Source organism: Bombyx mori, chromosome 18, assembly GCF_030269925.1.
Source record: "Bombyx mori chromosome 18, ASM3026992v2".
Taxonomy (NCBI): Eukaryota; Metazoa; Arthropoda; class Insecta; order Lepidoptera; family Bombycidae; genus Bombyx; species Bombyx mori.
This window is the reverse complement of record NC_085124.1, coordinates 1,560,819-1,584,928: the sequence shown is the minus strand read 5'-3', so window position 1 is coordinate 1,584,928 and position 24,110 is coordinate 1,560,819. Positions and strand designations below refer to the sequence as shown.

Below are 24,110 nucleotides of genomic sequence, written 5' to 3'. Positions count from 1 at the left end.
TAATGAAAATGGTGTGACCACTTTTTTATCATCCAACATCCAGTCATTGAACTACTCGTTAGCGACCGTTACCATTTTAAAATCGGCTTAGCTGCGAGCTTATCTACCATTAACCGTTTCTCTTAAACCTTTAGATATACTAAACGACTTTTTAGCTATGCAAGTATATAAGCGGATTTTAAATTTAGACGTCACTATAGGTTTTAAAATATTTGATAGCTTATTGTTAAACTTACGCATTCATAAAGCAACTTTACAAATGCGAATGCCATAATGAGATAAAATACTAGCTGTTGCCCGCGACTCCGTCCGTGTGGAATAGTTACTCTGGCATAACGCTAAATTTTACTGCCCACTTCATTTACGTAGAAAGTGAAAACATTTTGAAACATTCTTTATTGGTGCTCCACTTGTATAGGTCTTACCGTGATGTTATAAAGCCTATAGCCTTCCTCAATAAATGGGCTATCTAACACTTAAATAATTTTTCAAATCGGACCACTAGTTCCTGAGATTAGCGCGTTCAAACAAACTTTTCAGCTTTATAATATTAGTATAGACTAGGTACTATTTTTTGCCGGATTTTGAGACCTAGTGCTTACAAATCTGCCATTTCTGGGATTACAATTACAAACCAAACGGCATCACAGAAAACGATTTCTTAGGAACAAACAGCAAAAAGCTTCATGCCATCAGCGTTTTACGGTCATAAAGTCTAGAACATGACATATAACTCGGAAATTGGATAGTTTGGCGCAATGCCTTGAATAATGCATGGTGGCTTTATGGGTGTTTAGAATACGCTGACCGCTGTGTTACTTGGGAGATAATTAATATGTGTTTGTTTATATTCACTTCGTGCTTATAACGTAATTGTTTTAACAACTGTACTGCCCCTGTATCCTGCGATGAAACTATTTTTTTTATTGCCCTTGTAGGCAGACGAGCATACGGCCCACCTGGTGGTGAGTGGTTATCGTCGCCCATGGACTTCAGCAATGCCAGGGGCAGAGCCAAGCCGCTGCCTATCGCTTAATACTCTCCACAAGCCTCGTTTGAAGAAGGACATGTCATAGCGCTCGGGAAACACCGTGGAGGGGAAGCTCATTTTATAGCCGGATGGTACGTGGCAAAAAGACCTCTGGAAACGCACTGTGGATGACCGCAGTGGCTCCAGGTAGTTGGATGAACTCTACTCCGATAACGTAAGTGCGGCCACCCACCTTTTCTTTTTTTTTGCCTAGATGGGTGGACGAGCTCACAGCCCACCTGGTGTTAAGTGGTTACTGGTGCCCATAGACATCTACAACGTAAATGCGCCACCCACCTTGAGATATAAGTTCTAAGGTCTCAGTATAGTTACAACGGCTGCCCTACCCTTCAAACCGAAACGCATTACTGCTTCACGGCAGAAATAGGTAGGGTGGTGGTAACTACCCGTGTAGGCTTACAAGACGTCCTACCGCCAGTATACATACCGCACCTTTAGAATTGAGGTGGCTTAACTAAAAAAATCAGAAAATTAGTTTTATGCTTTCAATGACTTACAAGCTTAACAATGTATTCTATCAGTTTATAAAATAAAATTTTTAAAATTTTTAAAATTAAATATTTAATTTGATTTTTGTTACAAAAAATTCAAAGTCGCTCTCCCTTTCTTTGTAAATCAAGTACATTCCTTAAGCATTAAGGTAGGCGCTTTAACGCTTAAATCAGATACTAAAATCAAAACTAAAAAAAGTTACAATTCTTCAAATACGTTTTTGACGTTTACCAAAACACAAGAGTTTTGGATTAACAAAATTCTACTTCAAAATTCAAAATTCAAGGCTAATATTTATATGAGTGGACCCCCTAATAACAATGACAATAAATAATAATTTTTAATGCAATGCTAATATTTTTTTAAATAATGCATAAAAGATACATTAGATCAATAAAGAAAACATTACACACACTACATACCATGTATTTGACGCACACACGCATGCATACTATTTATTGTCAAACTTTTGTTCTTGACGTCTGTTGTCAAATTGAGAATAGATTAAATATTGTTTGTCTTTGTTAATATTTTTTATAATGTAGTCTTGGCGAAATTTGTGATTACAGAAGTATAAAATACAATCATAATAGTGTACAAACTTACAATTCCAATTAATTATAGTCGAATTTCGACTACTGCGGGACCTCTAGTATATAATTATTGCAGAATGAGACTTATAGGAGAACTTGGAATTAAAAAAGTCGTCGTGGCCTAAAGGATAAGACGTCCGGTGCATTCATGTTGAAGCGATGCACCGGTGTTCGAATCCCGCAGGCGGGTACCAATTTTTCTAATGAAATACGTACTCAGCAAATGTTCACGATTGACTTCCGCGGTGAAGGAATAACATCGTGTAATAAAAACCAAACCCGCAAAATTATAATTTGCGTAATCACTGGTGGTAGGACCTCTTGTGAGTCCGCACGGGTAGGTACCACCACCCCGCCTATTTCCGCCGTGAAGCAGTAATGCGTTTCGGTTCGAAGGGTGGGGTAGCCGTTGTAACTATACTGAGACCTTAGAACTTATATCTCGAGGTGGGTGGCGCATTTACGTTGTAGATGTCTATGGGCTCCAGTAACCACTTAACACCAGGTGGGCTGTGAGCTCGTCCATCCATCTAAGCAATAAAAAAAAAAAAAAAAAAAAACTTGGAACCGCTTATGTTAGTAATAATTCGTTCAAATTTACGTACCTATCCACAGATATGGCGACTAGATTGAATATGCTTGAGGTTGAGCAGGTGACATCCATCGCGATGTAGCAGTCACAGACGACGGCTGGTAGTCCCCAAACGCCGTTCAGCTGGTGAATAATAACGCGCAATTAGTAAACAAAATAACAAATAGTTACTATTAACCAAGAGACTGGTGGTACTGGTGGTAGGACCTTTTGTGAGTCCACGCGGGTAGGTACCACCACCCTGTCTATTTCTGCCGTGAAGCAATGATGCGTTTCGGTTTGAAGGGTGGGGCAGCCGTTGTAATTATAGTTGAGACCTTAGAACTTATATCTCAAGGTGGGTGGCGCATTTACGTTGTAGATGTCTATGGGCTCCAGTAACCACTTAACACCAGGTGGTAAAACAAAGCAATAAAAATAAAAAATTAAGAGAAGGCTTTGCTTCCATTGAGGTTCGTTTCCACTGTAACCAGGATCAGAGCAGCGATAAGCAGTGTGTGTCCATCTTATCCTTTTCTCGTTCTCTGATCTCCTCATTCCGATATAAACCAGTATTTGCTAGTGCAGTAAGTAAGCAATGTTTGGCCTATAACCCTAATGGGATCCTACCCAACCCAACTGTAGCCTTGGATTATATAGGATCTTGTGGGTCATAAGGGCATTATCCCTCGAGAATATCTCATTCTAATCTGAAATCTCAGTGCTGGTGTCAAGGCACATTGTTAACCCACTCGGGTTGGTAGATTCAGCTGCATTAAAGGATGGTGATGGTATATCTGCCATAAAGCAATCACGTGTCCTGTTCTAAGGATGTTAAATCTCGAAGTAGTATACTTTACGATGTCTTTAAGCTTTGGTTACTTTGCCCACTTAGAGCAGGAAAAAACTTCATCTAACTTTTTAATAACAGCTATTTTCACAAGATGAAATAAAATCCCTATTATACAAAAATTTCACAACGAAATTCTTACAAATAAACTCCAAACACAAAGTCCTTTAACAAAATTGGTTTAGGACACGATAAAACTCTAAATCTAAAGTGACATCATTATTAAAAAGATCAAAGATATCAAAAAAGCTCCTCGTAAACAACCCTTCCGCTAATGGGGTCGAACTTACAAATGACCGCACAAAGTTCAGGACGGCTAATCGTTTCGACGTCCCTTAGATCTAAGATAAAGGGATTCTAAGCTCCCGATAGTATCTAAAGCTCTCCGATACTCCATAAACCGGTTATTTTGAGGATCACGTTATTAAATGAAGCTTTGATCGCAGATTTCGAGTCATCAGATTTGGTTATATTTGATGTAATGTTTCTGTTTGTTATGTGTGTTCGCCGAACGATTAATTAGTATATTTTCGAACAATTCATTGACCTTACGGATTTTATTACGGTATAGCACGTTGTACACGCCGGGACTTCTGCGTGCTAATGATCTTTTTTTTTTTCGTACCTAATCTAATAGCCTTGAGGGGATATTTCAGCGTAACCTTAACTAGTAGGTGAACTCACGGGGCTCAAATCGGAGTGATGCTAACATTGACTCTAGCAAGAGCAGTGCTTCGCAGAATCTACCACCGGATCGGAAACGCGACCCACTGAGAAGATCCGGCGAGAAACTCAGTGGGCTGTGTCTATGAGTTAATTCGCTCGTCAAGCCCTTCGTCGCAAGCGACGGGTTCGACGAGGACGGTGACCGGTGCTTGTGGTATCTAAAAGCACCGTTAATGGATCAGGAGGATCTGTAATGACGTGCTTTGGGCGACGTCGATGGTTTACCATTCGGTCTACAGGGTCAGGTATGTAGTTTCCAGCGGCTACGATAAGAGGGTTCTCATGTCGTGCTGCCTTCTCAAAGTGGCGCACAATGATCCGTTGATCATCAGTCGTTTAAGAATAGTTTTCTTTCTTCGTCAAAACTAGATGGCGCTGTCGGTCATTTGTAGTATAATAATAATAATATGTATAATTCAAATGTTAAATTATATTAGTGCACATGACAAAGTTAAATCTGTTTCATTTGCTGTTTGTTTGACTGGTGAACAAGTTTACTGCCGCCTGGTAGTTACCGAAGCCCAAGGATATTGATAACGGAATTACCCCCATCTAGCTGGAGACATGAGTTCTAAGTCTCAGTTTTGTACCACAATGATCATAATCATGCTATATCATTTCAGATTCTTACTGATTTTGTTTTTAAATCTCCTTTTAAGCTACGTACAAATTACTCCCGTTAGAAATCGCTTGGAAGTAGGAACACATGTGCTTGGTACAAAAGAAAAAAGTAAAACAAATGTTATTACTCCACACAAAATGTTTCATCTAAATTTCAACACATCCAAATTAATTGCCAGAAATAAAATATAACAAGGGACAATTTTGGAATTACACCCCAAGGAACGGCAGGAAAGGGAAGGGTTTTGTGTACCGTGACTATAATATTTTAGAGGAACCCCTTCATTTATCTAGAAGTCAATCAGTCGAGAACAGATGGAAACGGTGATTGATGTAACTCATATTATTCAGTGGGTCTTTTGTTTGGTACAAGTCGAAGAAGGCCAGAGGATTCTGTATTTAATACGTTTATACCGTAACATTCATTAAGTACTATATTAGAATTACATTTTTTTTTATTGCTTAGATGGGGGACGAGCTCACAGTCCACCTGGTGTTAAGTGGTTACTGGAGCCCATAGACATCCACAACGTAAATGCGCCACCCACCTTGAGATATAAGTTCTAAGGTCCCAAGTAAGTTACAACGGCTGCTCTACCCTTCAAACCGAAACGCGTTACTGCTTCACGGCAGAAATAGGCAGGGTGGTGGTACCCACCCGCGCGGACTCACAAGAGGTCCTACCACCAGTAATTACGCAAATTATAATTTTTGCGGGTTTTGATTTTTATTAAACGATGTTATTCCTTCACCGTGGAAATCAATCGTGAACATTTGTTGAGTACGTAACACCAGGTGGACTGTGAGCTCGTTCAACCATATAAGCAATTAAAAAAAAACTGCATTTTGTTTTTTAAACCCTTCGAATCAGAGTAGCGAAATCAGTGGAACCGCTTCTTTGGCATGAATGGTTTGGACTTCACCCAAACCGATTTTGTATGGACCTAATAAATATCCTGCCATTCATAATCAAGCAAGCCACTGAGTGGCAACGCGATCTCTGCAACTCCGACCCATATGACGAACCAAGAAGTCGCAAGAAGTCGCACAGTTAAGCTCGTAATTTCCGGTTAAATATGAAAGCTGCGTGCAAAACATGGAAGGCAACCTTAAATACCGTGTAACCGATTTAGCTTGTCATCAACTGCTACTTGCTGTTACAGGAAGGATACAAACAGTAGATGTGAAAGGAAATAGATCTTCAGGCACCACGTTGAAAATGGGTGTACCTCAGGGTTCCATTTTGGGTCCTTTTTTATTTCTAATATATATAAACGATTTGCCTAGTTTTATTGAGTCCCGACACGAGGTCGTATTATTCGCAGATGATACATCTTTATTATTTAAAATTAAACGACAATTACAAGTCTATGACGAAGTGAATGATGCGATTTCGTGTGTGGTTCATTGGTTCCGTATCAATAACCTATTATTGAATAGTAAGAAAACGAAATGTATTAAATTTACTTTAAAATGTATTAAATCATCTTTAAATGTGAGACAAGTAGATAGTAATGTAATTGTTTCTGAGGAATCATTGGAGCTTGTTGAGTCAACCGTATTTCTTGGTATAACAGTGGACTCCAAACTGCAGTGGGGACCTCATATTCATAAATTGGCGAGTAAGCTTAGCTCTGCAGCATACGCAGTAAAAAAAATTAGAATGTTAACAAATGCGGACACGGCTCGTTTAGTTTACTTTAGTTACTTCCACAGTGTCATGTCCTATGGCATTTTGCTATGGGGCAATGCGGCCGATGTAGAAATGATATTTATTCTGCAGAAAAGAGCTATACGTGCTATTTATAACATGCACTCAAGGGAATCCCTGAGGGAAAAATTTAAAGAAATTAAAGTTCTCACTATGCCATCCCAGTACATCTTTGAAAATTTGATGTATGTTCGTAAACATATTGAGGAGTTTCCTAAGATGTCGGACATACATAATAGAAATACTAGGAACAAACACAAGCTTGTTGTGCCGATGAGTAGGTTACATAAGATACGAAATTCATTCGGGTGTTTGTCTGTGCGCCTGTACAACAAAATCCCACAAGATGTTCAGAACCTACATATACATAGGTTTAAGAAAACTATTAAAGAACATCTGTGCAATAAAGCTTACTATAAAGTCAATGATTATTTAGAAGATTGCACAAAGTGGGAATGAGTTGCTCGCTCCGGGAATTTCAATATTGTAAAATTGTTATGTTATAATTACTTATTGTAATATGAATATTTAAAAAAAAAAATATTTAAAATAAAAATAAAAATCTAATATTAAAAAAAAAAAAAAAAAAAAACATGCCCGCTGAGTTTCTTGCCAATTCTTCTCAGGACGGAGGCTAGTTCTTGTGAATTTTCGATAGTTCTTTTGACGTTCAACAAGTATGTACTTTCATTTATGTTGAATAAAACTTTTTTGATTTGATTTGATTTGATATATACTTGGTATTTTTTTACTTGAAAAGCAGACCATGCATCGTAACATCGGACATGGATAAGCCATACTGTCTGAAGAGAGCAGAGAGCCTACACACACCTTGAGACAAGCACTGGAGTGCTACGCCCAGGGTAAGCAGAAAGTAATATTAAATGGCGCGATGGCAAAACCTCATCTCACCCAGGATTCCTTAGGACTTAAATAAGAACAACAAATCGATAGTGTTGTGTTCCTTGGGGTCGATATTTCGAGTTGTGATCTATTTCCGACTAGTGCTCTCTAGTGATTCTCTCTCTGCTTCTGGGCTCCCAGATACCAGCTCCTTCAACTTGATTCCATACAGAAAATTTAGGTCTCAGAAAAGATTTGTTCATGACTATAATCTATAATAGCATTTTCATCATCCTTTTTTAGTTTCCATGATTTTTATTTTCTCATCGCAAATGGTCTGTAGAAGCTTACAAATTAAATTGTCATTCAAGAGTCCGCACATTTGGTTGTGTTTGGACATTCCGGATGTGCGACCGGCGTCGGGTGGTGTTAACTGTTTTCCAATGATGCTCTGCAGTCGGTCCGCAGATAGTATCGCACACTCACATTCGGGTTTGTTTATCTTTTGTTACTATTAATAAATCCATATAGATATTCAAAGGACGTGTGTAGTGTTGGGTGTTTTCTGAATCTATTTTATTGATGATAAGGGATCAGGCCAGAGGGTTTTATGGTAATAGTGCAGTAATTGAATATAAAAGACGAGGGTCAGGTCTGTCGTAATGGTCTTTTCGACTACTTACCCAAGTAACGCCATATATCTTAAGTACTAGTGGAAGGGCAATTCCAAATCCGCACTAAACACGCCTATTTCTCTCACAAGACAGTGCAGTTAGGGTTAGTGGATTGGACAGCTGTATTGCTGTTAAAACTGAATCATCTGCTAATTCGTAACCTACATTTATCGATCTCGTTGACGCAATGATTTTAAAATATTCACACGTATTGAATCTTGGTACAATTGAAACTTCAAATTCCTAGCTTAATGTCGGGTGTAGTAAAGGAGTAATTAGCTTGATCGTGTGGACTTATTCACGTTCAAAATGTTAAAGAAATTAATTTGCTGTTCTAAGTTTGTTTCGTCAATTAAAATGAAAACCCACTGTTGTTAAACGGAAAACGCAACTCACCACCGAGGCACCGTAACAGATCCGGAAAAATCCAAAAAAAAAAAGGGTCCCAGAAAGGGTTGCGATCGTCCCGGAATTGGGTCAACGTGTCAAAAAATAACAGTAAAGAAATCTAACCGAGATAGAGCTCGGGTAACGAATGGTGTCTTTGTTACGATTATATCTTTGAAAACTGGATTTTAAATGTACTTTTAAAACAGTTCGCCTGGGAGTAATTTAGCTGGTTTTGAAACAGGAAAATCTTAGTCGAATCTTGCATTTTCGTGTAGCTATCGTCTACAGCACTAGTAGGATTGGTATGAGTAAAAACAAGACTTTGACTTCATAGTTGATCACGCCAACAATCAACGGCCGTCTGGTGTAGTGGTAAGTGACATGGTCACTACACAAGGGGGTCGCGGGTTCGAATCCCGCCAAGGGAAGATATATGTATGATAAATATAAATGTCTTTTCCAGGGTTATGGATGTATGTTGGGTATATGTGTGTGTGTAATGGGAATCTTACATTTGTTTCCGTTGTCTGGTGCCTGTAACACAAGTTCTTTGCGAACTTATCACGGGACCGGTTAACGTGGCGTGATTGTTGGTAAATGGTTGATCGGTTTGGGAGATTTTTGAGTGAACTCCATTAACCACGCTCAGCAATAAAAAAGATCTTCCGTCATCCACTTGACTGATATTTTTGTCCGAGGACCGTTATTCGAATATTAAATCTGAATGGTGATGTCAGTTACTTTGCAGATCGTTACGGGCATCCCTATTTTTATTTTGAAGTCGCCACGGCTCGAAGGATAAGACGGCTGGTGTACTAGCGCAACTGAGCCTGTGTTCGGATCCCGCTGGCAAGTACCAATTTTTCTAAGGAGATACGTACTGAGTAAATGTTCACGAATAGCTTCCACGATAAAGGAATGACTTCGTTTAATAACAATCAAACCGGCAAAATATAAAATTTGCTGCGTTATTGGTGGTAGGGCGTCTGTGAGCCCACACCGCTAGCAACCAGTCCATTTTCTGCCGTGAAGCAGCAATGGATTTCGGTTTGCGGGATTGGGTAGCTGTTGTACTATAAAATTTAAACTTACAAATCATATCTCAAGGTGGATACGACATTTACGTTGTAGATGTCTATGGGCTCCGCTAATCTCTTAACGCAGGTGGGCCGTGAGATCATCCTCCCGTCTCAGCAATACAAAGAGTTTTACTTAAAAATCCACCTCCTCATTTAAATATGTATGGCATCGCAACCATCTCTAGAATCAGCTGCTACTGTTTACACGTATCGCTCTATTTTGCCAGCATCTATTTTTATTAGAGCATCTATAGTTATTGTTATTAGGTAGAGCTGTCTTGTTCATCTCGAATTCGTTCTGATCCTGTTCATCATTCTACTGTCGGTGGGCATATTGTCATCTGGCCACCACCATGCGTAATGTTTCGTGTCTGTCTGAAGGCTCCGATAGCCGTATTATTATTGAGACTTCTTTTTTGTCTCAATCTTATCACTGTTGTATATCTAAGCTGCCGTAACTAAGTACTTGCCGTCAGATATATATACTTATCTACTAGTCTAATACAAAAAACATATTTTCGGAATTTTAAATATGTATGGCAACGCAACCATCTCTAGAATCTACTGCTACTGTATGCACGTAATGTTTCGTGTCTGTCTGAAGGCTCCGATAGCCGTATTATTATTGAGACTTCTTTTTTGTCTCAATATTATCACTGTTGTATATCTAAGCTGCCGTAACTAAGTACTTGTCGTTAGATACATATACTTATCTACTAGTCTAATACAAAAAACATATTTTAGGAATTTTTGAAAACATTTCAAGCATTTCGCTCTTATAAATTTTATTACGCTTTTGTTTATCGAAAGCAAAATAATTTCAATAAAAAATGCGTGAACAGGAAAAAAAAGGATATCGGGAACTAATGATTTTATTGGTTTGAAAAGGATAAAGATGATTCGATTAAACCGTTGCTTAATTTTCTAATTAAAACTTCGATGAGAAGATTTTAATTGTACTAGAGGTCCCGCAGTAGTCCAAATTTGACTATAATTAATTGGAATTATAAGTTTGTACACTATAATGATTGCATTTTATTCTTCTATAATCACAAATTTCGCCAAGACTACACTATAAAAATATTAACAAAGACAAACAATATTTAATCTCAATTTGACAACAGACGTCAAGAACAAATTTTTGACAATAAATAGTATGCATGCGTGTGTGCGTCAAATACATGTTATGTAGTGTGTGTAATGTTTTCTTTATTGATTTAATGTATATTTTATGCTTTATTTTTAAAAAATATTAGCATTGTGCACTTCTTCTCTATATTCTCTATAGGTAAGTGTCGAAAATTTCATACTCCTCTGCCTGCGCAATTTTCGTAAAAAGGGATACAAAGTTTCTTCTTCGCGTATTAATATATAGATATACATAAATAATATAAATTGCTTAAGGAATTTTTTCTTTGACAAGAACGCCCCATCGATATTCAAACTGGAATTTAGAATGTTCCTCTCAAAGAATGTTGGTTCGCCACAAGGAAACACAATATTCTCGCGTGCTCATTCTAAAGAAACCCTTCTCATGTAAATCAACCCTTATTCTTCGCACAAAGAAAACAAAGACTTAAACTGTCATAACACAAGTAGCTTTTGCATAACCTCACGCGTTCAACCCTGTCTTGGGGTATTCACTAGCGTGACAAATGGTGATTCTACACAGAGGTTCTACGCATGATTTAAAGTCTTCAAGCTCTGGCAAAATAATCCTGTTTATTTTGCTTTTGTATCAACAGGTCTGAAGTTAATTTATTGCATATTTTAAATGCGTCAACTTATAAAGCCGTCCACTACCCAAAGATGTGTGGATGAATTTACGGTCCTATTGAGTGGTTACTGGAGCCCATAGATATCAACAACGTATCACCACCCACCTACAGATGTGTTGTAATCACATTTTTTTATTGTCACGGCTACTCTACCGTTCAAACCAAAAATACTTACTGCTTTGCGACGAAAATAGACAGGATGTTGGTAGCTATCCGTGCCGGCACACAAGGCATTCTATATCCAGTAAAAAAAGCTATATAAAACTCTTACATTTTTCTTTTGATGAAAGTAATTGATTTTATTTATTTATTGCGTTGTAGGCAGACGAGCATACGGCCCACCTGATAATGAGTGGATACCGTCGCCCATGGACGTCAGCAATGCCAGGGTCAGAGCCAACCTGCTGCCTATCGGTTGCTGCTATGATATGAAAAGCATATGTACGTGACATACTAGCAATTGTGTTTATGGTGCCAAGCCATCTTTTTTCCATTACCAGAACACCAAATTTAAAAAAGTTGTTTGTTATATATTTCGACACGAATTTTAGTGCAATTTACAAGAACATTTAGGTGGTACCTACCCGTGCGGACTCACAAGAGGTCTCTCTTAGGTACTGGTACTGCCTACTTCTGCCGTGAAGCAGTAATGCGTTTCGGTTTGAAGGGTGGGGCAGCCGTTGTAACTATACTGAGACCTTAGAACTTATATCTCAAGGTGGGCGGCGCATTTACGTCGTAGATGTCTATGGGTTCTAGTAACCACTTCACACCAGGTGGTCTGTGAGCTCGGTCACCCAACTAAGCAATAAAAAAAAAACATACGGCCCATCTGATGGTGAGTGGTTACTGTCACTCATGTGACGTGAAGGCCAGAGGCACAGGCAAGTCGCTACCCTCAGAAGTATTTTATGGACATGTAAACGATTGTCATAGCAACCACACCTGTACCGAATTAGACGATTTCCGTAAGCTACGAGCAGAATCTAATCTTCCCGCCGGTAATCTTTATTCACATAAATAAGGAAATAAGGGGCGAATGTAAATAGTTGTAGCAAAAATACGTTTCTTGGTAGGCGGTTATTGTGAGGGGAAAGGGGTTTTTTTACGGTTTTTATAGCAAATTATTTTTATATATATATTTTTTTATATATACTAAGAATCACGCCACGTTAATTAGTCTCGTGATAAGTTCGTAAAGAACTTGTGTTACAGGTACCAGATAACGGAAATAAATGTAAGATTTTTATTATACACATACATATATTTAATATTCATCCATAACCCTGGAAAAGACATTTATATTTATCATACAAATATCTTCCCTTGGCGGGATTCGAACCCGCGACCCCCTTGTGTAGTGACCATGTCACTTACCACTACACCAGACGGCCGTTTATTTAGGAGAATTATGTATGTTTTAGCGCATCTATTGCGAAATGTGCTTCAACTAGTTCGAAATAAGGCTTTATGGTCTTAAGTTAAGTACAACGACTTTGACAGATGAAAAATTGCTTTAATTCCTCTTCTACTTATTAGCAATGAATGCACAATTAGCACGGACGAACTGCACGACCATGTAAAAAGCGTATTTAAATGCAAATGTAATTACTTTACGTAATTAGTTTACTGTTAGTTGCGGAGTTGCTTCTTGAATAGTTTTCGTGTTGCCGTGGCTTTGTATAACAATGGCTCTCGTGGACGTGTAGTTACGAATACGGACATTAATGACAAAAAAGAAAAGTCTTTCCCAATTTAAGCCAATTTGAATTAAAATAGAAAATTTAGGTCATTGCTGTGGTTCTCGTGTCTCTAGTTGATTAAGGTGAATTTCCTCATATTTTGGGGAGTATTCATTTCACGTCACACCATGAAAGATGGCGTACACGTATCGCAGACCGCAGACATCTCAAGATGGATGCTACCGCTCACCTTGAGATGTAAGGTCAACGTTACAATTATTTTCTATATGCGCTGGCCCACTTTTCAAACTGGAATGGAATGCTTCAAACTGGAGCGTTTTGTGACTGAAAGAGACAGGTTGGTGGTACCTGCCAGTGCGAGCTCATTAATGCCCCATGCCCGCTGAATAAATGGGTATCTTCGTCGAAAATTGTGGGTTAGCACCTTGGACGCCTTGATGGACACCATACGTCCATGGCATACTTAACCCCTTTTTTCCGGCAATGGGCCGAACCTTCTATGAGGTGTCCGCGCCTAGGGGGAACTATGTGGGTATTGACGGTCTGCAGATGTTGGGAATATCCGACATCCAACCTCTGTTCGGGATCAGACCCCGTCATAGTAGGGGGGATTCCTGCGGTCAAGACTATAACCAGACTTGCGGCACCAACCCTAGGACGCCCGACCGATGGGTGGATGACTCTAGGTCAATCGTCTAGGTTCGGCAGTGTTCCAGAATACCCCGCTGGACCAGAACCGGTCTTCCAGGTCGGACTTGCATAGTTACCCGTAGGGCTGCACCAATTTATCAAGAATCGTCCAAAAATCATTGAGGCGTTTTTCGCAGATAAGGTCAAGGAATAACACAAAAAAAAATCGGCGACTTACGGAAAAAATTACTACTCATCGTTACATTCTAAACTTGGGTTGCCTACACGCAATGAGACCAAATAAGTAAATACTACTTGTAGCATTTGTACTGAAAAATCTATTTTTGGCTATAGGTGTTGTTTCATAATTGGCGGTCATAGTGTCTACCGTGGCCCATTGGGCTAAGCATGGTTTCTAGTCTGACATTCAGTGTTAAGCAGATTCTCGTAACTTTTAATTTGGCCTTATAACCTACCAAAATCGTATGATCTATAAATGTGAAAGCTCGACAGGCAGAAGCTCTCGTGTGAGCTTTTATAGGAGCACTCGACCATCACAACACGCAGAGTTGAATGGATCCATGAATATTTAGATGAAGCTTAATGACCGATGTGTAAATCCACAAAGCTGCAGTGCGTTACCGGAGCTTTTGTGAGACATCAACTGTGAAATCGTCTGTGAACCTAAAGTAAATTGTAGAGTCGCAAAGCTGACCAGTAAAATGTAGAGATACCACTTGACTATCCGGGATTAAACAGCTAGGCCACGAGGTATATGAAAAAATCGCATTGTTTAATTTTTATAATAAATAGCTGATCCGGCAGACTTCGTAGTGCCTCAATCGAGAAATAAAAGACCTAAACTTTTGTATAAAATAAGCTTAAAACAAACAAAAGGAATCCGTACGCGGGGGGGGGGGGGGCACCGAAGGAAAAACAAAATTGTTATTTTATATTTAATTTCGAACATTTATATATTTATCCTTTTAAACATTTTCTGCACTTCCACAAATCATTCAAGACCAAAATTAGCCAAATCGGTCCAGCCGTTCTCAAGTTTTAGCGAGACTAACGAACAGCAATTCATTTTTATATACATATATAGATTTAAAAAATATCTTGTAATGGAATTTTATAAAATAAGATTTTACTATATATCTTCTTTGTTGTTTGGCTAACGGTCCACGACACTTACACAGTGACATATTGTGATCTAGATTAAGGGATATCAAGTTAAGCGAGGACTACAGGACTTTGAGTGGTGCTTGTTGTCACAGGTCTAGAATTGTTGGACGATTATACCTATTGTGCACTAATTGAGGTGAAGTGATTTGATGAATGACCTAATAATCGATATCTAATTGGAACGCCTGGATTGTAACTTAGCGGAGAAATCAATAATGATCGGTGGCTAATATCTTTTATTTTTGTTACTAAACCTCAAAAATAATTCAATTATGTTGGGGAACTATGCGTTGCCTTTCGTGGGCGTTTCCAGGATTTTTTATGGGTTAATCATCGATTTTTTTTTATTGCCCTTGTAGGCAGACGAGCATACGGCCCACCTGATGGTGAGTGGTTACCGTCGCCCATGAACTTCAGCAATGCCAGGGGCAGAGCCAAGCCGCTGCCTACCGAAAATATTTGAGCATTAATCGTTTTATTTATTTATATATACTATACACGTCATATATTATTTTATTATTTTATTCACATTAAAATAAAGCTTAGCCCAGTAAAACTACAGCACAAACTGAATTGCTCTATAAAGAGAAACAACCTTTAAAGCTATTACTTCACCAGTTTTTATGTTTTTTATATTTCAATATTCAAGAATGTTTTAATATTTTTAATATTTCTTCTTCTAATGTTCCAATATTCAAAATACCATTTATGTCACCTGTATATCATACTAGCTGACCCGGCAGACTTCGTAGTGCATCATTCCGATAGAGGCACCCGTCACGTGCGGACGTGCTCATCGTCCACTCGATCGCCCGGTCTTTGTTCGCCCGGCTTTTGTTAGCCCGGCCATTGTTCGCGCGGCCTGTGTTTGTGGTACATCTGCCGACTAAGTGCTCTTTCTGGAAGTTTTTATTTGTTTTGTTTCCTTTTGTTGTTTCTGTGTTCGTGGTACATCTGCCGACAAAGTGGTTTCCTGCAAGTATTTTTTTGTTTTGTTTCTTTTCGTAATTTCTGTTTTGTTGTGCTTTTTCTTTGTCCTGTAGTAATCGCGCCGCATTGCCACCTGTGTTCAATAGAACCGCTCAGGTCCGAGAAGTTGGGGCCTCGCCGCAAGGCGAGTGTTTTCAAGACCCGGGGCCGCCCCACCTGGGTACTCAGCGATCATGGACGCTGTATTCGCGGAATTCCTCCGACTTCGCCACCCACAGCTCGCCTCGGAGTTTTTGGCCTTCAAGGCCAATCACACTGCGAGCCCTCTCGAGGACTCCGCCGCGCTCGCTGCTCCTGCGTCGCCTGTACCTGCGTGCAGAGCTTCTGCATTGAGCACCGCAGCCTCTGTCGTGCCTGCCGCTCCCGTGTCGCCTATACTGGCGAGAAAAGCTGCTGCGTCGTCCGCCGTGACCATCGTTTCAGCTGAGCGATCATCCGCGGCCTCCGTCGCGCCCTCTAAAACACCTACACTTGCTCGTAGGTCGCCTGCACCCGCCTCCTCGTGCTCCGACTCTGACTCGGACATGGAGGTCGACCTCGCCCCCGCCTCATCGACGGATGGATTCACCCTGGTACAGAAGGGTAAGAAGCGTGCCGCGGAGTCTCGAGCTCCCGCGGCCGCTAAAATTAGCAAAGCCGTGAACGCGTCGCGCCCCCGCCCTCAGACTCCCGTTGCGCCCCCAGCCCGTGCCACTCCGTCGCCGCGTCCGGTGGCACAAAATAAAACCCAGACCCCTCCCCCGGTTATCCTTCAGGAGAAGGCAGCTTGGGATCGAGTTTGCCTGGCCCTTAAGGCCAAAAATATAAATTTCACGAATGCCCGTAACCTCGCGAACGGCATTCAAATTAAGGTTCAAACACCCGACGACCATAGGGCCCTCTCTTCTTACCTCCGTAAGGAGCGTATAAGTTTCCATACGTATACGCTCCAGGAGGAGCGCGAACTCCGCGTTGTAATACGCGGAATCCCTAAAGAGTTAGATGTAGAGCTCGTAAAAGCCGACCTGTTAGAACAAGGCCTACCAGTGAATTCTGTGCACCGTATGCACACCGGTCGCGGTAGGGAGCCATATAATATGGTTCTAGTCGCTCTCCAGCCTACCCCCGAGGGTAAGAAAATCTTTAACACACAGACCGTCTGTAGGCTCTCTGGTATCGCTGTCGAAGCCCCCCATAAAAAAGGCACTCCTAGCCAGTGCCATAACTGTCAATTGTACGGGCACTCTTCCCGTAACTGTCACGCGCGCCCCCGATGTGTTAAGTGTTTGGGCGATCACGCCACGGCCCTCTGCGCTCGCGACCAAAAAACCGCGACGGAACCGCCTAGCTGCGTCCTGTGTCGAACACAGGGTCACCCCGCGAATTACCGTGGTTGCCCCCGAGCCCCTAAAATAAATCGCCGCGTCGCCCGCCAAAACCGCCTCCGAGCTTCCGGCCCAGACATCAAAGCCTCGGCACCCTCTGCGTCGCAGGCTAAGCCAGCGTTCGTTCCGGCGGCGGTGCCCAGTGTCTCGGCCTGGGCAAAACCGCTGCCGTACACGAACACGGCTACAACTCCCTCCTCCGCGATTCGTCCCGCCCCCGCGACTCGTCCCTCTCCCGCGACTTGCCCTCCGACCGCGTCCGACAATCTCGCTTTAGCGATCGACTTCTTTCAGTCGATCAACTTTGAGCGCGTTAACGCTTTGGGCGACGCCATTCGCGCTGCCTCCACTGCACAACACTTTATCGCCGTTGTGCAGGAATACGCCGACGTATACGCGTCATTAAATACGTACGTCCTCCCCTCACTCCGCCGGTAATCAATGGCGTATATAAGTAGAATAAAGCCCCTATCCGTAACGATAGGATTTTTTAACGCTTACGGTCTCGCAAATCAACGTGATCAGGTTTCTGACTTTTTGCGTGACCACCAAATTGATATCTTCTTAGTGCAGGAGACCCTACTTAAGCCCGCGCGCCGTGACCCTAAAATCGCGAACTATAACATGGTCAGGAACGACAGGCTCTCTGCCCGTGGTGGTGGTACCGTCATTTACTATAGAAGAGCCCTGCATTGCGTCCCGCTCGATCCTCCCGCGCTCGCTAATATCGAAGCATCAGTGTGCCGAATCTCACTGACGGGACACGCGCCGATCGTTATCGCGTCCGTTTATCTTCCACCGGATAAGATCGTTCTAAGCAGTGATATCGAGGCGCTGCTCGGTATGGGGAGCTCTGTCATTCTGGCGGGCGACCTAAATTGTAAACACATCAGGTGGAACTCACACACCACAACCCCGAATGGCAGGCGGCTTGACGCGTTAGTCGATGATCTCGCCTTCGATATCGTCGCTCCGCTAACCCCGACTCACTACCCGCTAAATATCGCGCATCGCCCGGATATACTCGACATAGCGTTATTAAAAAACGTAACTCTGCGCTTACACTCGATCGAAGTAGTTTCAGAGTTAGATTCAGACCACCGTCCCGTCGTTATGAAGCTCGGTCGCGCTCCCGATTCCGTTCCCGTCACGAGGACTGTGGTGGATTGGCACACGCTGGGCATCAGCCTGGCTGAATCTGATCCACCATCGCTCCCGTTTAACCCGGACTCTATCCCGTCTCCTCAGGATACCGCTGAAGCCATAGACATCTTAACGTCACACATCACCTCGACATTAGATAGGTCATCGAAACAAGTTGTAGCGGAGGACTTCCTTCACCGCTTCAAATTGTCCGACGATATTAGGGAACTCCTTAGAGCTAAGAACGCCTCGATACGCGCCTACGACAGGTATCCTACCGCGGAAAATCGTATTCGAATGCGTGCCCTACAACGCGACGTAAAGTCTCGCATCGCCGAAGTCCGAGATGCCAGATGGTCTGATTTCTTAGAAGGACTCGCGCCCTCCCAAAGGTCTTACTACCGCTTAGCTCGTACTCTCAAATCGGATACGGTAGTAACTATGCCCCCCCTCGTAGGCCCCTCAGGCCGACTCGCGGCGTTCGATGATGACGAAAAAGCAGAGCTGCTGGCCGATACATTGCAAACCCAGTGCACGCCCAGCACTCAATCCGTGGACCCTGTTCATGTAGAATTAGTAGACAGTGAGGTAGAACGCAGAGCCTCCTTGCCACCCTCTGATGCGTTACCACCCGTCACCCCGATGGAAGTTAAAGACTTGATCAAAGACCTACGTCCTCGCAAGGCTCCCGGTTCCGACGGTATATCCAACCGCGTTATTAAACTTCTACCCGTCCAACTCATCGTGATGTTGGCATCTATTTTCAATGCCGCTATGGCGAACTGTATCTTTCCCGCGGTGTGGAAAGAAGCGGACGTTATCGGCATACATAAACCCGGTAAACCAAAAAATCATCCGACGAGCTACCGCCCGATTAGCCTCCTCATGTCTCTAGGCAAACTGTATGAGCGTCTGCTCTACAAACGCCTCAGAGACTTCGTCTCATCCAAGGGCATTCTTATCGATGAACAATTCGGATTCCGTACAAATCACTCATGCGTTCAACAGGTGCACCGCCTCACGGAGCACATTCTTGTGGGGCTTAATCGACCAAAACCGTTATACACGGGAGCTCTCTTCTTCGACGTCGCAAAAGCGTTCGACAAAGTCTGGCACAATGGTTTGATTTTCAAACTATTCAACATGGGCGTGCCGGATAGTCTCGTGCTCATCATACGGGACTTCTTGTCGAACCGCTCTTTTCGATATCGAGTCGAGGGAACCCGCTCCTCCCCACGACCTCTCACAGCTGGAGTCCCGCAAGGCTCTGTCCTCTCACCCCTCCTATTTAGCTTATTCGTCAACGATATTCCCCGGTCGCCGCCGACCCATTTAGCTTTATTCGCCGACGACACGACTGTTTACTATTCTAGTAGAAATAAGTCCCTAATCGCGAAGAAGCTTCAGAGCGCAGCCCTAGCCCTAGGACAGTGGTTCCGAAAATGGCGCATAGACATCAACCCAGCGAAAAGTACTGCGGTGCTATTTCAGAGGGGAAGCTCCACACGAATTTCCTCCCGGATTAGGAGGAGGAATCTCACACCCCCGATTACTCTCTTTAGACAACCCATACCCTGGGCCAGGAAGGTCAAGTACCTGGGCGTTACCCTGGATGCATCGATGACATTCCGCCCGCATATAAAATCAGTCCGTGACCGTGCCGCGTTTATTCTCGGTAGACTCTACCCCATGATCTGTAAGCGGAGTAAAATGTCCCTTCGGAACAAGGTGACACTTTACAAAACTTGCATAAGGCCCGTCATGACTTACGCGAGTGTGGTGTTCGCTCACGCGGCCCGCACACACATAGACACCCTCCAATCCCTACAATCCCGCTTTTGCAGGTTAGCTGTCGGGGCTCCGTGGTTCGTGAGGAACGTTGACCTACACGACGACCTGGGCCTCGAATCAATTCGGAAATACATGAAGTCAGCGTCGGAACGATACTTCGATAAGGCTATGCGTCATGATAATCGCCTTATCGTTGCCGCCGCTGACTACTCCCCGAATCCTGATCATGCAGGAGCCAGTCACCGTCGACGCCCTAGACACGTCCTTACGGATCCATCAGATCCAATAACCTTTGCATTAGATGCCTTCAGCTCTAATACTAGGGGCAGGCTTAGGGACCCCGGTAACCGTACTCGTCGAACTCGACAAAGAGGTCGACGTGCAACCTAACCCATGCATCAGCCCGCTGAGTTTCTCGCCGGATCTTCTCAGCGGGTCGCGATTCCGATCCGGTAGTAGATTCATTCGCGAAACAATTGCTCTTGAGTTGTTAGGTCTCCTTCGGAGGCGCTCGGGCAGTTGTTAGCAAATCCCACCCCTCTTGGCTGAGCCTTTGCTCGCCCACCTGTCCTGGTGAAACAGGAAAGGCCTTCGGGCCACCAGTAAGAAGAGACTAACGAAAAGCAATTCATTTTTATAAATAGAGACTAGCGACCCGCCCTCGCTTCGCTTCGGAAACATTAAAACACACATGAAACCAAAAAAATAAAATAAAAAAATTTAAAAAAAAAAGTAGCCTATGTTCATCAGAGACAATGTCGGCTTCTAATGGAAAAATAATTTTTCAAATCGGTCCAGTAGTTTCGGAGCCTATTCGAAACAAACAAACAAACAAATCTTTCCTCTTTATAACATTAGTATTTTTTTTTTTTTTTTTTATTGCCCTTGTAGGCAGACGAGCATATGGCCCACCTGATGGTGAGTGGTTACCGTCGCCCATGGACTTCAGCAATGCCAGGATTAGATATAGATTATAACCTCTTAAGATTTATGTCATAAATCATATAGAGGTTACATACATTGGCGGACTTAAAGCATAAGGCGCTCTTTACTAGTCGATCAGATGTAACGCAGAGGAAATAATGGTTAAAATCCCGCTGGCGGGTACCAATTTTTCTAATGAAATACGTACTTAACAAATGTTCACGAATGACTATCACAGCGAAGGAACAATATTGTGGAATAAAAATCAAAACCGGTAAAATTATAATTTGCGTATTTACTGCTGGTAGGACATCTTGAGTCCGCACGGGTAGGTACCACCACCCTGCCTATTTCTGCGCTGAAGCAGTAATGCGTTTCCGTTTGAAGGGTGGGGTAGAATACCTTAAAAACTGAGACCTTAGTGCTCATGTCTCGAAGTGGATGGCGGCTTTTACGTTGTTGATGTCTATAGGTACCAGTGATCACGTAGCACCAGACAGACCGGGAGTTCGTTCACCCTTCAAAGAAATAAAAAAAGCTAGTGCATTGAAATGTCTTCTTTACCCCACTAAATCATAATTATATGGTTAGATTTTGAACACCAGCCAGATGGTCAGATCTAGCAAGAGAAGCATTAGGTGGTAGTCTGGACTATGCAGTCCATGCCACCCATGATCGAGCACAGTGGAAGAACGTAACATGTGGTCGCGATCCTCAGTAGTGAGGGAACGATATAGAAGAAGATTTTGAATTGGCCGTTGTAACTATACTGAGATCTTAGAACTTATATCTCAAGGTGGGTGGTGCATTTAGGTTGTAGATGTCCATGGGCTCCAGTAACCACTTTACACCAGGTGGGCTGTGAGCTCGTCCACCCATCTAAGCAATAAAAAAAAAAAAATTGACACCACGTGTCCAACTTACCAAATAATAAACGCCAAACGGCATTACCACGACGGCCACAAGCAGATCGGCCACCGCCAGACTGACAATGAAGTAGTTTGTGGCTGTTTGCAGACTCCTCTCCCTTGCCACGCTAAGTATGACCAAAACATTACCAAAGAGCGTCAGAACTGGAAAAACCAGTAGCGACAGCGCCCAGACATTGTACTCTACGTCACTGCACGTTCCATTTTCAAAAGTACAGTTAGTTTCGTATACTACGAATGGCTCCTCGTATATGTTCGAATTCGATTTAAATTCGGAGTCAATCGAATTGAATGTTTCGGTAAAAGTCTGGTTTCGTAATGAATCCGCGTCATCCGTGAAGTTTATCCGGCTGTTGTTCTGGCATTGGCGAGTGCAGATCTCCATGGCGCGTTCGGTGGTCTCTCTTGTTTGAGTTACGTCAGCCCGAGATCAAAGTTTGGGTGAAGATCTTGCCACACAGTCATTTATGATGCGGTTTTCTGAAAATAAAAAGAAAATAGCCTCATTTAATTTACGATTTGATTACTATTTTGTGATTAAATTACGTTATGAAAGTAAAAATACGTCGTTCGTAACTTTTGATGAAATAACCTTTTAATTTTAAATAAACTTATTTATAAGTTCTGTAATATAGGTTTTTTTTGCTGACTCGGATAGCTTTAACGAGAACGCGATCAGCAAAAGAAAGTTAGGACGAAAAACATTGGTCGCCCGCCCTAACAGTATCCAATGCTCCTTCTCGAAGTTTCGTCACAACGACCGATCTTGTGTTGCCGGTATCCAACGGGTTCTTGTGACCTTCAACATGTCATCGGTACACTTTAGGAGGAGACCCACCAAGCTACGTCTTTCGGGATTCGGTTGCCACTCGAGAAGATTTTGGCCCCAACGGTTATGTGTTCTACGAGCTATGCTCTACCTGCTGCCATTTCAACCTCGCAATCCTTTGTACCATATAGGTAATAATATAATTATATAATACCTATACTTCGGGCACATTACAAAGTATGATGTAATTAACCTCGACAGGCCCATTGTGACCGCTAAAGTGGATAGAAAGGGCCTGGGGGGCGCAGCCCAATACGTTGGCCCGACCAGATTCGTACCCCTCCCGATTCCACATTTCGCAATGCAATCCACACTGCCCCAGATATAAACAGATGGAGAAAAATCGTGCGATAGAAAGTGACACGAATGGTACATGTCAAAATGAAAATACCGGTGGTCTGAAAACCACCAAATCATCCTTTACGCTAACACTGACAGGAATGAGGTTGCGAGTAATCTGTGATATCATCTACCTGTTAAGGGAAATGAAAATATCAATTCCTAAGATCCGTAAAAGGCCGGTGGTAATGACATTGCGGACACAGTTAATCATTGAACACCAAGTATACAGAATACTGGTGGTAGGACCTCTTGTGAGTCCGCACGGGTAGGTACCACTACCCTGCCTATTTCTGCCGTGAAGCTGTAATACGTATGTTGTAGATGTTTATGGGCTCCAGTAACCATTTAACACCAGGTGGGCTGTGAACTCGTCCAACCATATAAGCAATAAAAGAATAGTAGGTAGTGATTTTTCCAGCTCGTATTCTGATATCAAGGGGCTACCGTCGCTGATAGCGTGCGAGATGAGTAACTGGGACCTCATTGATTCAATCTTCTCCAACACGCGACTTAAAAGAATACTCAACACGACATAACGATTAATCGGTAATACAACTCAAGTGTCAAAGTAAATGAAGTCGAGTAATAATACGAGCTTTGTAAACAGCGCGCCACGAGGAGTATAATGGTACAGAATCCAATTACCGATAGAGTGAGATGGAAGATCTCTCCCGTAAACGGAGAACAGTACGGTCCTTACTTACAGTTTAATTTTAATGCGATTCGTTAAACGTATTTTGTTTCCATAGTATTGATGTGCTGAAGAACACTCGGCATAAGCAACGTAAAGTAAAGGTTGCTGTCGTCATTAAAGACGGACTCAATGTTTAATCTGAATATCGTTTATCCTTCATTTTGATCTATTTTGAGGTCGAAAAAGACTGAAGCGGACTGCAATCGA

At 42.3% G+C, this 24,110-nt stretch overlaps 1 protein-coding gene across 2 annotated transcripts in view; it reads right to left on the bottom strand.

Annotated features, from left to right (window-relative positions):
* The window catches only part of LOC101739021 (dopamine D2-like receptor), a 210,250-nt gene that overhangs the window by 23,060 nt on the left and 163,080 nt on the right, over nt 1-24,110 (bottom strand). For both annotated transcript variants that reach the window (XM_021347832.3, XM_004925908.5), the window contains exons 2-3: nt 22,034-22,518; nt 2,742-2,851 (exon numbers count right to left, since the gene is read on the bottom strand). In XM_021347832.3, the coding sequence (XP_021203507.1) occupies nt 2,742-2,851; nt 22,034-22,423 (500 nt within the window). In that variant the 5' untranslated portion in view covers nt 22,424-22,518. The remainder of the gene's footprint in view (nt 1-2,741; nt 2,852-22,033; nt 22,519-24,110) is intronic.